The sequence below is a fragment of the Dipteris shenzhenensis genome, chromosome 29, assembly GCF_047967505.1.
Source record: "Dipteris shenzhenensis isolate YYH24624 ecotype China chromosome 29, Dip_SZ_1.0, whole genome shotgun sequence".
Lineage (NCBI taxonomy): Eukaryota > Viridiplantae > Streptophyta > Polypodiopsida > Gleicheniales > Dipteridaceae > Dipteris > Dipteris shenzhenensis.
In genome coordinates this window covers 49198207-49214975 of record NC_141624.1, presented here as the reverse complement: position 1 = coordinate 49214975, position 16769 = coordinate 49198207, and the positions used below count along the sequence as shown (strand labels likewise).

The 16769-nt window shown below is 42.7% G+C and overlaps 1 protein-coding gene and 1 pseudogene across 2 annotated transcripts in view; both read right to left on the bottom strand.

The window, feature by feature from the left end:
* LOC147882963 (amino-acid permease BAT1-like) overlaps positions 1-14415 on the bottom strand; it is a 70040-nt gene extending 55625 nt beyond the window's left edge. For both annotated transcript variants that reach the window (XM_087400589.1, XM_087400590.1), the window contains exons 1-2: positions 14013-14415; positions 13690-13872 (exon numbers count right to left, since the gene is read on the bottom strand). In XM_087400589.1, the coding sequence (XP_087256715.1) occupies positions 13690-13872; positions 14013-14270 (441 nt within the window). In that variant the 5' untranslated portion in view covers positions 14271-14415. The remainder of the gene's footprint in view (positions 1-13689; positions 13873-14012) is intronic.
* A 199-nt stretch (positions 14416-14614) lies between these two features.
* On the bottom strand, positions 14615-15751 carry LOC147882962 (protein IN2-1 homolog B-like; annotated as a pseudogene).
* Between the last annotated feature and the right edge of the window lie 1018 nt (positions 15752-16769).

Here is a 16769-nt window from a genome sequence, read left to right as displayed (position 1 = left end):
AATATTCTAAACAAGATGTTCTCATTCTGCAAGTAGACATTGCGAAAGCTTTTGATACTGTCCATTGGGATTTCATCTCTCAAACTATGCAAAAATTGGGATTTGGCCCTCGACTCGTCCACATCATTTACTGGCTTTATTCTCACGCCACGGCACAGTGCTTGCTTGGTGGTGGGTTGTCAAGAACCTGGACTATGACTCGCTCAGTGAGACAGGGTTGCCCTCTTAGTTCCTTACTGTATGCCATTGCTACCCATCCGTTACTCTTGCATATGGACTATCTGGCAGATACAGGACAGCTTCATGGCTTGCAAATTCCAGGGGCACAGTCTTTTCTTGCACAGGCCTATGCTGATGATTCATACTTCATGCCAAGGAATTCTCAAAGTGATCTTTCTCGTTTGATGCATACACTGAATGATTTTGGCATAGCTGCTGGACTGCATATCAATTTTCAGAAATCAAAACTTCTAGCTTTGAAAGAAGCTGATTGGCATGCACTTTTTTGGCCAGGCCACATTATCTCTTCCCTTACTATTGTCAGACATCTCGGATACCCCATTGGCTGGAATATTACTCCGCAACAACAGCTCAAATGGGTGCTTCAAAAGATCAACAAGAAGCTGGAATACTGGCATTTGTCCACTTGGCCTCTACATGTTCGACTCCGGATAGTACAGTCCATCATTATGGCATATGTGCAATTTTATTTGCCTCTTCTTCCTTGGTCTTTCAAGCATTTGGCTTCCTATATGTCCCAAGCTATGGAGATATTTTGGAAAAGCAAATCTCATAAAAAAGCTTTGCGACTACTACCTATGCAGTCTATTTGTTCACCCAAGACTCATGGGGGGCTGAATATTCTCAATCTCCAGGTTCATATGTTGGCAAGAAAGAGCACTATGATTGCTGATTTTTTTCAGCAAAAACAACCATGGGCTATTATGTTAGCAGCTATGTGTGGAAACATGGCTTCCCATGCATATGGGCATTGGATTACAGATCACTGGGAAGCAGTTTTATCTTCCTTTCAGGGAAAAATTCCTGGTTGCCCTGTTTCTACTGCTTTTCTTCATGATTGGAAGAGAATTCTTTCATATGCAAAATGGACAGGTGCTTCCTCTCATCATGGTAATTCTTTTCGATTGGAAAGCATCCATTGGAGCAAGGTGTTTGCATCGCCTCTCGCTTTACAGGCACCTATCAAAGCATATAATCTCATGAAATTGGGCATAAGATTTGTTGGTGATGTTGTGGATCAACAAGGCTATACACTTTCATTTCCACAAGCTTGCAGGACATTTTCCTTGGGTCTGCATCATAGATCCATTTGGAGAACACTTTCAACTATGTTGCAGCCATTTGTTCCGGTTCCTCCACTGTTTGCACAGGACAGATTAATGGACTGGAATTTGACTTCCATACCTCCTGCTACCCATACGCTCTCAATACACAATCTGACCTCCTCGAAGGTTTACAGATTTCTTCTTCCACAGCCATGGATTGACAAGCATGCCAACACTCTTTGGAATTTGGATAGGCCTTTATCTTGGTGGCAATCCCGACTCATGAAAATCTGGAAAGCCAAATTGCCATTGAAACAGAGGCTTTTCCTTTGGAGATGTATAGTGGGAGCCTTTTCCATTGGGGTGAAATTGGCAGCACGCCGCATTGCTTCTCCTTTCTGCCCCCGTTGCTCTCATCCCCGCGAGACAGTTCCTCACTTATTATGGTTTTGCCCGCACTCTCGCACATTGATCACTCATGTTTCTCATTTACTGCGGCTTCGGTTCCCTTCTATCAGATTTGGGAAACTTTTCTGGATGTTTGGATGCCTCTCATCTCAGATGTCTCCATTACTCCTTTTCTTTCATTGGACTCGCTTTTGGGTATTATGGACCATCTGGACACAGAGACTGCATTCTAGGATGGGTCAACAGTTTCCTCAGGCATATATTTTCTTCAGAATGTCCCTCAAGCAATCCTTACATGACAGTCTTGCTGCAAGGGATTTGGATGCTACTAGCCTTGAAGTGTTCTCTACTTGTTTTTGAGTTCTTCTATCGGGCTCTCTTTCGGAGTTCTTTGCTAGTGTGTGGGAGACTTCCCATATTGTAAATTTATGAGAATATAAATATAATGGATTTTACCAAAAAAAGTGTGTGTGTGTGTGTGAGAGAGAGAGAGAGAGGACCTGCAGCCCTTGCTCCAGCCTTCCCATCAGCTCCCTAGCGTCTTCAGACCAGCCCGTTTGCTTCAGCTACCTGCTGCGCCATATCAGAGTACAAAAAACGGTGTTTTGGGGCATTAATTACCTGCCATACAGCCCGCCATAGCTTCGTACAGTTTCCATACAGGTGTACGGACCTGTACGGCCTGTCCCGCCCTGCTCGGGCTGCTGCTGCCAGTTGATTCCCTGCTCCTGGGTCGCTTTTGTGCAGGGTTTTGCTCACGGACTGCATTTATACGCTGGTTCTAAGGGCTCTCTCTTCCCCTTTCTCTCCTATTTGGTTTCTGGGCCCTGTGTACTCTTTCCATCGCCAGAATCTCCCTTCTTTTTTTGAAATATAGGAACTTTTACTGGTTTTTTTCTCTTTTTCTTCTACAGAACTTGTATTTTCTTCTCTCTAAATCCCTAAATCTCTCTTTCCCCTTCTTCTCCTTGCAAATACACTATTTTCTTCTTCTTTGTGGGCTTTTTTTTAGGACTGTTTTTTCTCTATTATCACTTTACAGATACCCCCCTTTTTGGGTTCCATCTTCTTCAGAAGACATGGCTGAATACTCTTATGAAAAAACTTTTCAAAAGGATCGATCGGCTCAATGCAAAAAACACAAGCAGGCTGAGGGTCAGCATGACCCAGTGCATGATTCTGTTAAAGCACAACTGGTTTATGATGTCATGCATGAAGGATTTGCAGACACAAGGAAAGAGTGGAAAGACTCGGTTCCATCGGTTGGTCTCAAATGCAGTTATTTTATTTTTCCCAGGTCGGATGCCACCTGCTGCAGAGGTAGGCAACTAGTTGACCCACACACTAGCTGGCTCGTTTGTTCGGAAGGTACACTATGCAGCCAGAGGTTTTTTTGAGGTCATTATGTAGATGGGATTCACACGTAAATGCTTTTGGAACATTCACCACTCTTTTTTGGGCAGCAAATGGTGCACGTTTTGCCATGGTCTCCCACAAGGGATTTTCAGGCTTTGATCCGACACAGATGTCCGGTCTGGGTTGAAGTTGTAGACTTCCCGCAATGCATGGCTTCACTCTTGCCTAAAATTGCAGCAACTTTAGGCAAAGTGGTTTGCCCACCGCGGCCTGAAGTTGTAGACTTCCCGCAATGCATGGCTTCACTCTTGCCTAAAATTGCAGCAACTTTAGGCAAAGTGGTTTGCCCACCGCGGCCTAACGGCAACTCTAATCGATTTTGCATTCTCTGGAATACTAATAATCCCACACCAGAGTCTTATTCAGTCACGGTGAACAATGTTGACATGGGAAGTGCATTTTATAAATTGAAATGGGGATTATTTGCAGGGACTTGCTTTGAATGTAAAAAATTTGGGCACATTGGCTTCGCAGTGTCCAATGAGTCAGCATAAAATGCCTCCTGCCACTTTGCCTCTTCAGATGCCCAATAGGATGCTCCTGCCTCTATTGGGAATAAAAATAAAGGTAATGGACAGTTTTTTGCGAATTAAGATAAAGGCAAAGCTCCAGTGGTTTCAAATGAGACTGCTTCTTCCCCTTCGCTTCCTGCTATTCAACCCTCAGCAAAAGGACCAAAAACTCCAATTGATGGATGGCAAAGTCCAAGAAAAGTTCTTTCTGTTCGACGACCTCCACCCCCTCGCACTTGGAATGGTGCATGTTCTAGTGGAAACTCTCCAGAGGTCAATTTAGGAATTGGGATCACATGGGCTGCAGTGACCGCTAGCAGAACCCTCTTCCCCGAAGAAGAGGTTGCTACTTTGCTGTCTACTCCTCAGGCAGATGTTTCTTCTCAAGGAAGAGGCCCTGACCCTGAGGTAGAAATGCAGGGTTGACATCCTGAAGGTTGCTGCTGTATATAGTTGTTTCTCTCCTATAAATATCTGTAAATATGACTGCTCATATCAAATGCTTTACACTTAATGTTCAGGGGATGTGTGACAGTAGGAAATGGAAATCTGTGTGACTGTATATCAATAGATTTCAGCCTGATATAGTGGCATTACAAGAACACAATCAACATGTCTATGCAGGAAAGACACGTCATTACTGTGGCTATGATATCTTCTATGCTGGGGAGCACTCTTTCTCAGGTGTAGTCTTTCTGATTAAGCATGAGCTTCAGCCAATTATTGCTTTAAATGACAATCAAGGCAAATGGATTATTCTTCAATGCATCTTTCAAGCCGAGGTGTTTGAATTTGCTTCTGTCTATGCACCTCAATCTTCTCGGGATAGAAGTGCAATTTGGGACGCCATGCAACGATATCCATGGAGATATCATGCTTTTATATGTGGGGATTTCAATAATGCTCCACAACAAGGTGACAATACATCAAGAAATACTCATATGTTAACCCCTGAAAGGCATGCATGGTTTCAATTATTGATGCATCTTGATTTGGTTCATCTTTGGAAGGAATTGCAGCCTTTGTCACCAGGATACACTTTCCAACATAATGCCCTTTCTTCTTATCAGGCACGTCTGGATCGTTGGTATGATGTAGCTCCACAACAAAATGATGATTTTACATGCAAAATGTGGATTGACTATGCCTTTGTGCATTCAGATCATTCACCGTTATGGTTGAGGTTATCTTTTTATGATATGCCAGATGATAGACTACCTCCCTCAAAGGCGACATCTGATTGTCAACAATAGCTATTTGCAGCATGTTGTTTTCAAGGCAATGGTTACTGAAGCATATCAATCTCTGTCTTCTCAGAGCCACTTTGATATTGATAATGCATGGGATTCTTTTGTTTCCAAAATGCAAGTTGTAATTAGAGGTTATGGCAAGTCTTACATGAAGACTCTGAGGGAAACTGTTGCTCAGGCCAAATTGACTTGTCAAGACCTCACTGAACTCAATCATCTTCGTCCCTTGTCCTTGCATGAGCAAACAACACTATGCCAAGCTAAAAATTGTCTTCAAATCAATGATCACAGGAAAGTGGCTAAATGGGAGACTAGAGCAAGACAAAATGCTTTTACAAATAAAGGCTGCTCTTCCAAACAATTTTTTAAAAGCTTGCATCAGAAGAGATTAAAAACAAACATTTGCAGAGTACTTCTACCTGATGGTTCATGGACTACATCACGGTCACAGCTTGCTTCTGTTTGTGTACATCATTTTTCTCAGCAGTTTGGTTCTACAGATCCTCCCTCGCAGCAGGTTCTGTCTGCAAGAAATTTACTTTTGCAGCATGTTTCTTCTATTATTTCCACTACTCAAGCTTTGGAATTGGAGGAACCTTTTACTGCGAGAGAATTGTTAGATGCAATCAAATCCTATGGTAGATGGAAATCTCCAGGATGGGATGGTCTTATAGTTGAGTTTTTTCTAGAATATTGGCCTCTTTTGAAGCATACATTGCTGCATATGGTGAACTCTGCTTGGCAAAATCAGAAAATGCCAGACACATGGAAGAGAGGTCTTGTTAAACTCCTTCCAAAAAAGCAAATTTGTGAATCTTTGGCTAATTGGAGACCTATCACGCTTATGCCAATCATTTACAAATTTACTACCAAAATGATTGTTGATTGGCTAAAAGGGTATTTACATGATGGGTTGCATCCTGCGCAATATGGTTTTGTTCCTCGTAGGCATATCACAGATAACATTACTAATGCTTGTGTTGGAATCGAATATGCCAAATATATGCAGCAGGATGTTTTGCTATTGCAAGTTGATATTGCCAAAGCTTTTGATACTGTTAAGTGGGACTTTATTTCCTCAACTATGCAGGCCTTGGGATTTGGCACAAAAATGCAGCAAGTTATCAATTGGCTATATCAAGATAGTAAAGCTGCATGCATACTTTCAAGGGATATTTCTACAACCTGGACTCTTGGTTGTTCTGTTCGGCAAGGATGTCCCCTCAGTGCTTTACTATTTGCCATAGCCACTCATCCAATGCTTCAATATATGGACCACCTTTTGGACACTGGCATGTTGCACGGATTGGAAATTCCTGGCAGCCATAGCATGATCGCTCAAGCATATGCTGATGATTCTTTCTTTACCCCGAAAAATACTCAGAGCGATCTCTCCATGATTATGTAGGCTCTTTCTATCTATGGTTTGGCTACTGGTCTTCATGTCAATTTTCAGAAATCAAAGCTACTGCCGTTGCATGCTAAAGACTGGCATAGTCTTTTGTGGCCTGGGGAAATTGTACCAGCTTCTCAATTGATTCGACATCTTGGCTATCCTCCAGGTTAGGGGGGGCTCACTTGTTCTCAACAAACTGATTGGGTGCTCACAAAGTTGAGGGCAAAAATTGAATATTGGAAGCTTGCAACTTGGCCATTACATGTTCGATTGCGAATAACGCAATCCATTTTGATAGCATACATACAATTCTATCTGTCTCTCATCATGTTCACTCAGGCAGATCTGGTTTCCTTTATGTTTGCTATCATGGAGATTTTCTGGTGTTCAAAAAATGGCAAGAAAAGTCTCAGATTACTCTCTATGCATCGTCTCTGCTCTCCAAAGATGCACAGGGATCTGAACATACTCAATATTCAAATGCATATACTTGCTCACAGGGGAAAAATGATGTTGCAGTTTATGCAAGGGGATCAGCCTTGGGCTTTCATGATCCGCTCTCTTTTGTTGCATATTGATACTTCTGCTTTTGGGCATTGGCAGCCTACACAGTGGGATTTTCTATTTGGCTCTATTCAAGGCATGATCAGAGGCTGCCCTTTTGTCTCTCGTTTGCTTCTTGATTGGAAGCATATTTTATCCCACTTGGAATGGCATGGCAGGGATTCTTAATTCCTTGAGGGCTGAGAATATTTATTGGTCCAAAGTATTCCACCCTCCTTTGGCTATACAAGAACCCAGGCGTTCTTATTTTATATCTTTCAAAGGCATTCCTTCTGTGGCGAATTTACTTCAGGATGATGGCACTCTTTTATCTTTTTCTATGACTGCTAGCAAATATGGTTTGGGAGCTCATTATCGTCCTTTATGGCATAAAATTTCCGAAATGCTTCAACCTTTCTTGCCGGTACCTCGTTTGGAACTTCAGGCTAGGCTTGAGGATTGGACTCTACATTCTTCTTCCTCTTCAGCCCGTCCTTTGAAGCTCTCACATATCACAGTGCCTTCTCTGTATAAAGTGTTATTACTTCCGCCTTGGATTTCTGACAGAGCAAATTCTGTTTGGCATATGCATCGCCCACTAAAGTGGTGGAGAAAGCGGCTGCGTCTCCTTTGGCATTATAAAGTCCCTCTTCGGCTACAGCTTTTCCTTTGGCGAGTCCTACTTGGCATTTTTCCATCTGGGCAGTTACTCGCACATAGACATATTGCTCCGGCTATTTGCCACAGATGTCTACATTCTGTTGAATCTGTGCTTCACATCTTTTGGCACTGTCCACACACTTGTGATTTCCTCGCTCTCATTCAACAGAGGCTTCGAGCAAGATTTCCTACTGTTACTTTTGGCAGGTTCTTCTGGCTATTTGATTTTCATCTAGCTAGACAGGGTTTTGATTTATTTTTTGTTTGGATGCGCTACTGGGCACTGTGGACTCTATGGATGGAGAGAAATCATAGAGTCTTTGGTGATTCTACTTTTCCATCTTTTGTTTTTTTTGAACGATCTATGCGGCAATCGTTTTATGATTGCTTTCAGACTAGTAGTTACTCCGCTTTTGAAGTAACTATGAATGTAATTATTTTACAGCAATAAAATATTTCTTCTCACAAAAAATGTGTGTGTGTGCGCACGCGCGCACGATTGCAACCCTCTGCTACATGCACTCATCCTATTCCTCTTCCTGCCTTAACCTCCATCAAAGCCTACAGGCTTCTTCAGCTTGCTCCATGGATTCAGCAATATGCTAATTCTCTGTGGCATATAAGGAAGCCCCTCTCATGGTGGCGGAAGAATCTCGGGATGTTATGGAAGTGTAAAATGCCATTGAAACAAAGACTTTTTCTTTGGAGATGTATGACAAGCACATTATCAGTGGGGGTCACACTTGCTAAACATCGCATTGCACCATCCACATGTTTAAGATGTCAGGCTCCTTCAGAGACTGTTCTTCATTTGCTTTGGCACTGCCCGTGTTCTAGGATCCTCCTCAGGAGAATTTCAGATTATCTTCGGCTCCGTTTCCCGAGTCACAGATTTGGGAAACATTTCTAACTCTTTGGCAGATTTATGAGGTCTTTGTCTCAATACTCACTATTTCTCTCTTAAGTGAGATATTGGGCTCTTTGGACAATCTGGAGTGAGCATAATTTGGCATACTTGGGTCGGCAGATTCACAAGTCATATGAATATTTCCGAGCCTCATTGCGGCAATCCTTATATGATGCCTGCTATGAGGGTGATATGGATGCTTCTTGCATAGAGCTTTTCTTTTTATGTTTCTGATCTTTGGGATACTCTCCATTTCTGAGACCTCCCATCATGTAAATTTATGAGCATATAAATATACTGCATTGGATATTACAAAAAAAAAAGTGTGCGCGAGTGTTTAGTGTTTAGTATATACAGAGGTTTTCAGCTGATGTAGTTTCTAGCTCCTCACTTTGAGGTGGTTTTTCTTGTAATATAGACAATCATGGCTTTCACTATTTAAAAAAAATAGTGTGTGTGAGAGAGAGAGAGATTAATCATCCATGGACAATTGGCGCTGCTGCGCCATGGAAGTAAGATGCCAAATCAGGGCCTTTGCATCTACTACTTTCTGACGCAGGTCCCCTAGGTAGCATTTGCCATAAGCTTTGATCAAATCCTGCATGTCCAAAGAGGAACGATCCCATGCCCAAGAATACAAGTCTACGAATGAGAGCATTGACCATAACCTGAAAGGCAAGGTGCTTCAAATAAGAATTATTTACCAATAAAAATCTTTTGCAAGGCAGCCGGACGTCAAGCACTGGCAGACCAAAGGTCATCAAATTGTGCCGCATGGAGGATGTACCATCGATCCAATCGAGCCCAATAGTAAGTGCATCCATTTGATGAAAATTGTACCAAATAGTAGCAGGCATAAGATGCTGCGATCACAATTATGTAAAGTATCAAATATAAGGGTCCAGGCATCCCTTTCTCTTCGCGTCATGTGAGATCAACAAGTACTAAAATTCTTTGGTGGCAGGAAAATTGTTAAAATCTCCACATATGAAAGCATTACCCTCCAAGGATAATCTGCCAAATGATTTCACATTTCAGCCCGAGCCGCAGAAGTAAAGGAGGCATAAACTGAAGCAAATTCATAAATATCCCCATATATGAAGCAGCTGACAATAAGGTAACGACCATGCCGGTCAGTATATACCATTTGTGGCTGTAAATCATGATGAATCAGCATAGCAACCCTTGAAAAGGACCATAATAGATGTGAAATCCCGCAAAGAAACCTTCACGGCCCGGAAAAGAGTCCTGATTATGTTCTTACAAACATACAATGTATAGCTTGTGAGCAGTAATGTAATCCCAAAGCAACCTCCATTTATATAGATTATAGAGGCCCTAAACAATATACATGAAGCATTCGATCATTATGTACATATTTACAATATCAAGGCTATTCCTGCAGGGCTAGGTTGTGGCAAGCTAGTGCATTCCTGATAGGCATTACCTGTAGAGGTTGATGCCCAGAATGTTTTTCTTTGAAATGTTCGATCGATTCTCTCTCTGGAAGATGTACATAAGCTGGAGCTACCTTCTACTGATTAACAATTGAATGCCGCATCATCTAACTTGGGGAGCTCCAAATCCCCGGGTTGGGTGGCCTCTCAGTTGAGTTCTTTGTTGGATTTTGAGGTCAGTTGAGCCCTGTTCTGTTGCACATGATTAATATTGCTTGGCTGTCTGGGACTATGCCTTCCTCGCAGAAAAAGGGACTGTTGCTTAGGTTCCAAATAAGCCCATATGCCAATATTTATCAGATTGGCAGCCAATCACATTGATGCCTGTAGTGTATAAACTAATTTCCAAAATGTCGGTCTTGCGCATATCGCATTTCTTATATATGAGCTTGCACCCTGCTCAGTATGGCTTTGTGCCCCGTAGGCAGATCATGGACAATATTGCGAAATGCTTACGTGGGCATTAAATATGCCAAATACACCCATCAGGAGGTGTTGATTATGCCGGTGGACATTGAAAAAGCATTCGGCACTGAGTTTCCTTGAGGCACACCTTTTGTAAGCCAGGCTTACGCAGATGATTCTTTTTTCTTTCTACGAACTTGGAAGCAAATGTTAGGCCTCTTATGCAAGCACTCGATTTGTTTGGTCTTACAGCTGGGTTGAAAGTGAATTTCAGTAAATCAAAACTTCTACCTCTATGTGGGTGTGATTGGCATCGCTTTTTGTGGCTTGGCAACTTGCTCCCTCCTAATCAGGTCGTGGGCCATTTAAGTTAACCTATTGGATGGCATATCTCTTTGCCACAAGAGAGGGTGCTACAAAAGCCTTGTCAAAAGCTGAACTTGGCCACTGCATGTTCGCCTTCCGATTGTGCATATGTGCATATTTATTTGCCGCTTGTTCCCTAATCTTCTCTGGACATTAAAAAATTGGTCTCTAAGGTTATGGAATGCCTTTGCTACACCAGACATGATCGTAGGGCGCTCTGTCTTCTCAAATGCAATTATGTTTGTTCGCCAAGGATGCATGGGGGTCTAAACATTCTCAATATTCACACTCATATGTTAGCTCACAAGCCCACACTCTTGATCCCCTTTTTGGAGCAGCATCAGCCATGGGCTCATATGCTTTCTTGTATAATTGCCTCTTTCAGTACAGATGCTTTTGGCCATTGAATTCCACCTACCTCTGATGTTACTTTTGGCCACTTCCATGGTCGTATTCCTAGCTGTCGCTTTTCCACGCGCCTAATTCATGATTGGCAGCCACTTCTAGCTTATTTGCATTGGTCAGATTGACCTCCAGAACCTGCAACACCCTCCATTTGCAGAGCCTATATTGGAGCCACGTGTTTGCTCCCCCTTTAGCCCATCTTCAGCCTAGAAGGCATACTTTTTGCATTGCTTGGGTGTTCCTACAGTGGATGATGTGGATCAAGGCTGCACTCTTTCTTTCCTCGGGCCAGGAGACAGTATTGTTTAGGTTTCCATAACAGTCCTATTTGGCGCATTCTCTCTACTATGCTGCAACTTTTCAGCCTTTACACCATCTGTTTACTACTCTTCCTTTATCTGATTGGTACTCTTCCTTTATCCGATTGGAAGTTCGATAGAGCTCTTCCAGGTTACACCCCTTTTTCATTTGCAAATCTTTCTGCCAAGAAAGTCTATCATATATTAGTTCCACAGCCATGGATCCAAGAGTATGGCAATCATTTCTGGCATCTAAACAAGTCTCTCAGTTGGTGGAAGGTTTGTCTTCGGCGCATCTAGGGTAGTAACCTTCCTCTCAAGCAGCAGGTTTTCTTGTGGCACTATTTGGTAGGGCCTTTACCAGTGTGATCTCTAGGTGTATAACTTCTTCGGCATGCCCTACTTGCTCACGTCCAAGGGAGATTGTGCTGCACCTTTTTTCAACCTGTCCTACTGCTGGTGATTATGTTCCCAGGCTGAGGACTAGTCTTCATGCTCATTTTTTTTGGCCAGCCATTCTGTTTCTTTGGCAGATATGCCTCTGCGCCTAACTATGCTTAGTTCTTTTGCTGGTGTTGCTATTGGGCTCTATGGTCACTATATCCTGCTTGTAACATTCGACTATACGAGCACTCCTTGGTTGGTATTTATCATTTCTTCCATTCCTCTTTGCATCAGTCTCTCCAGGATCTTGGAGACCGACCTTTGGCCCAGTTAGAAGTGTTTTATTGCTGCTTTTAGTTTTTTGAGTAGTAGTTGTTCCACTTTGGGACAGCTACGAATGTACATACTTCTAAATGAAACCCCCCTAAAAAAAACAGTGTGTACACACACCTTCATAAGAAAGAGGAGGACAGCAAGAGAGAAAGAGGCAATGAGGAGAACGGGTTTAAAGGAGGCATGAAACAAAGCTAAACACAAAACAGATGCTCCATATTTAGCCAATTCATGTATGGTGAGGCATTCTTATAATATGAAGAGGTTGCTGCAGTTATCATAGATATCAACTTCTAAAACTAAAGAAGGTCAAGCAATGCTAAGTTCAAAGAAGCTACAACAAATTCTGCTTGTTTTTTTTGTTTGGCAAGAAAATGAACGTCTATTAAGAAGGACCAAAATACATAAAATCTTTTGACAATCCTCCAATCCCATCATGTAGACATGAGGTGAGGCTAGCGGAACCAATCCGGAGCGTGGAATTTCCATGTAGGCCCTATGGTTGTGATTGTGAAGAATAAACTATAGTCCCAATCTCTGGTAAAGGCCACTCTCCAGCTACTGCTGCACGTGGGGAGCCCTGAACTCAACTCCAAGTGGCCATGAGGATATGATTTTCCACTACATCACTATGTTAAACTGGAAGGCAAAGGTCCGGGTCCCCTGCAAGACCTCTGTGCATCTAGATCACTCACAAATGACGAGTCTATGGGGAGAGGGGCTCTAGACTGATAAACTAGGAGGTCCCCTTGGCCATGAGACAAGTCTGTTCCCTCATAGAAGATCTGTGGACCGAAGGGTTTGAGCCACACCATAGATCCCCAAGTGATGTAAAGGGTGCCTCTTCTCATAATGCTAAGCGTGCAATGCCCTTTCAAATCCTCTGGGCCTCTCTACATCCCCAAATACAGTGCTGAATGGACTCCAAGGCTGAATGGCATCTCGAGCATTCAAGCATACTCCAAAAGTCTGTCTCCAGGTGTTTGCACCGAGCCAAAAGAACATGGAAATCTGCCTCTCTCTGTAGAAAATCCAAAGTCGTCTCCGAAAGTGGGTCTTTAGAAGCAAAGCGACACCAACTGACTTCCAGCATGCTCTCCGAGTGGATGACATGGTGGAGCAGCCTCCTTTGGCATTCCAAACTGTGTAGTTGCAGAAAGGGAATGTCTTGTAGGGAGTGGTCCCATCAGTCCACTCCCACTCTCCCGGGTTCCATGGAAGATGCAGGAGGAGGCGCCCACCATAAAGCCAACGATGTTCTAAGAACTGGGTATTCGAGGTACATCTGAGAGTGGTAACAGGCGCTCTGTGCCTGGGCATACAGAAAGCAAGTAGCGATCACAATTCTGCAACATCTACCTAAAGCCCGGCCATGATAATAAAGAATGCTGGTTTAAGAATAAGAGGACAACCAAGTCTCAAAGGAAAAGGAAATAATTATAAGAGAGCCACCCAAGAATTATCGGCAAGGCAGAGATTCAGACAGCTGAGAAGTCGCGTACATTATAATTATAACCTGCATACGCCAATGACGATGAAGCTCTTATGACCTTCTCTCAATGATCGCTTCCGCTCTATTCACTCTCTCTCGCGATCGCAAATGATCATATACTCGTAATTCCATTCGTTTATTTTATTGGCGGCATAACTTGATCATGTTACCGGAAATGAAGAGCAGATTTCCGCCATAGCAACGCCTACAAACCAAGTGAAAAAGGTGACGATAACCCAGCCCCAAACAACGCCCACAGGACCTGCATATGCAAAGCTGGAACCATAAAGGGGAGTAATTCCGGTAAACAGGGTCATCGTAGAGAAACTAATAGCCAAAGTTTTGAACAGCGTCTGCATCCAAGATCACCAAAAAACAATTTCAATTAGTGCAGAAATCTTTGCTAACTTCCTGATGAACATTGGGCGATTCGGAAAAGGAAATTTAGGAACTAGTTGCTACAGAAATTGAATGTCCCGTAAAGTTGAATTACCATCTCTCTACGCAGCTCTTGCTTGTAGCCCAGTTCATTCAGCCTCTGCTCGCCAGAGTCTAGCACCCTTACTGGCACATCGTTGCCCATGGACGGCTCTTGATCAGCCATTGAGGGGGACATTGCTGCTTTGGTGGTGAAGTACAACAGGCGATCTTCGAGGGAGAACTGTGTGTCTTCCGCCTTGCAATCTGCCGAGGCTCCCGAGGGAAGCAAGGGCGTGCGAGTGCAGGGGTCGGGCGACTGGCAATGTTGCATTCGGAAAGACGTGCTGTACTCTCCGGCACGTGCGTAAGGCAAACGCAAGCCGCGAAAAGCGGAGGACCAAGCCAATTGCGTGCAGCCGCTCAACGACAATCAGGCTCAGCATTCACACACACCACTCGAGACGACGAGTCGAGTGCCGACCTTTGATCATGAGACAGCGCACACACTCTCTCTCAGATTTGAATTTGATTTGATGACACTTCCCACTTTAAATATCGCAACACAAACAAGACCCAAGCTTTCAACAAGGAAAGTAGGGCCCACAAATAAAGAAGCCCAAATATGCACTAGAAGACATCCATGAGTTCCTTTGTTTCCCCCTTTGCTTAGCGAGTCTACTTAGACTCAATTGGGCTCCTCCTAACTTGGGAAATTTGGCACTTATGATGGTGCCGAACAAAAAAATAATAACTCTGAAAATGCATGGCAAGGCATGCCTTACATTCTAGCTTCTTGATAAGACTTCCTTTTACAAGATCAATGACCTTGCAGTCTGCATCGTAGCCACCATCAGCTCGTCAACTGAATGAACGAGCTTGTCCAAGTGAGCCAGCATACTGTCATGTTGTAACATGGTAAGTGCTATCAATGGGGGGGATGCAGTTTCAGCAAGGGCCGACATTTGAATCAAGCCGAGATCCATACTAACAGGTGAATAGCTGGGAAACGTCGTCATTTTCCTAATGTAGTTATTAAGTAGGTGTGAAATTGAAGGATTTATGTCAACACCGTAGAAATAAGCAAGGGGCGAGCCAACAGAAGGGAGGGTATGAGATACACATCTATGAGACTAAATCTATCACCAAAGAAGAAGTGACCCTTGGCGCTATGCTTAGCAATTGCACCATCGACCTCTGCAAAAGCGACATGCAACCGAGCTGCTTGTTCTTTGTGAGAAAACGAGTCTCCGTCTTATAACACTTGAACGATGAGCGGGCTGAATGTGTCTCGGACGTATACAACCCATTCTTGCACATCCTTTATGAAAGAGCCCCCGTGAAGCAGACTCGGCTTAGGAAACATCGCTTCAATGTACTCTAAAATCTCATTTGATGAGCCACACATTGCGATCGTCATGTTGTAAGATAGGAAATTTTCCATCCGATACCATGAACTTGACAAGTTGCAACTTTTTCCCTTTCACTTCATCCGCATTGCCCACACACTCTTCACTTGCAAGCCTTTAAACTAGAGAGCGATCCTGAGCCTAGAAGTGAATGGGCACAATTCGGCTCCATACAAGGGCAAGCGAGGGCGCTTGGAGTGTAGAGAAGTGGAATAAGGGGCAACAAAGGATGCAACTCGACTAGAGGTTTGAGGCTTTACGACGCAAGATCCCATGGCAAAGAGGGAGATCTGATGAGTCGATGGAGAATGATCTATGAGAAGGTGGATAAGAAATGAGCATGAGGCCACTAAGGAACAAGATCACTAAGGAACGCTATATAGGAATGGAAAAGAACAATGAAGAAGACCGCAGAAAAATTATTAGTTTCCTTGGAAAAGAAATGTGTGTGTGTGTGTGTGTGTGTGTGTGTGTGAGAGAGAGAGAGAGAGAGTCTGTGAGAGTGGCTACAAGAGAGGCACAGATATAAGTGAGGTGGAGGAGCCAGAGGCAATGAAAGAACCTTCTGGAGGTTTCGAGAATTCACTCCTGCTTTTCGAATTTTGCACCGCCTTTAGCCTTTAAGTTAATTTTTGGCTCTTTCACTTACCTTAACCATGTCTCACGCACCCCACCACAAATACTAATACCTATTTTCCAACATTGTGGGCACCTATCGGCATGTAGCAAATAAAACTCCATCAAGCATTACATTGATAAGGAATTATTCAAGTATGTTGATTCATATGTATTTTTTTGAGATTTTATTGAAAATTTTTAAAGCATAAAGTTTGAAGTAGATTGCTTTATATTGGTAGGTTGTATGTATGCAAGTCTATTAATGTGAATACTGGATATGAGAGAATAGGCACATCAATCTATTTTTCCAATGCATGAAATGTAGTATATGTAATGGGTTGTAACATTCAACCTTTGACTTTGAAGTATTTTCTATCCAATGGAAAAGAATCTTAATTACATACATTGGTTTGATGCTAGTTTCATTGGTATGGAGACGTGTTAACTTGGAAAATAAATTTGCTAGAGATAATATGTGCCTGTATTCAGTAGGAGATGTTTTTTCCCAAGCATAATTTGATAGAGAATTGTTTACAATTGAACAATTTACAAATATGGAGAATTATTTGCTGAGTGATAATTTACGGATTTGCTTTGATTGTAGTTGTATTACTATTTAGAATTGTTAATTTCAAAAATGTGTTGGCTATAAATTTTATATATTTGCATGTTCCCAAGCGAATGTTTATTAAGAATCTCTATTTTATTTCAAAAATTCAAACTCAAACATTTTTCCATTCTAGAATTTCAAACATATTATAATACAATCAATAGCATTATCTACTATGTATCTCGGTAGCAAGCTT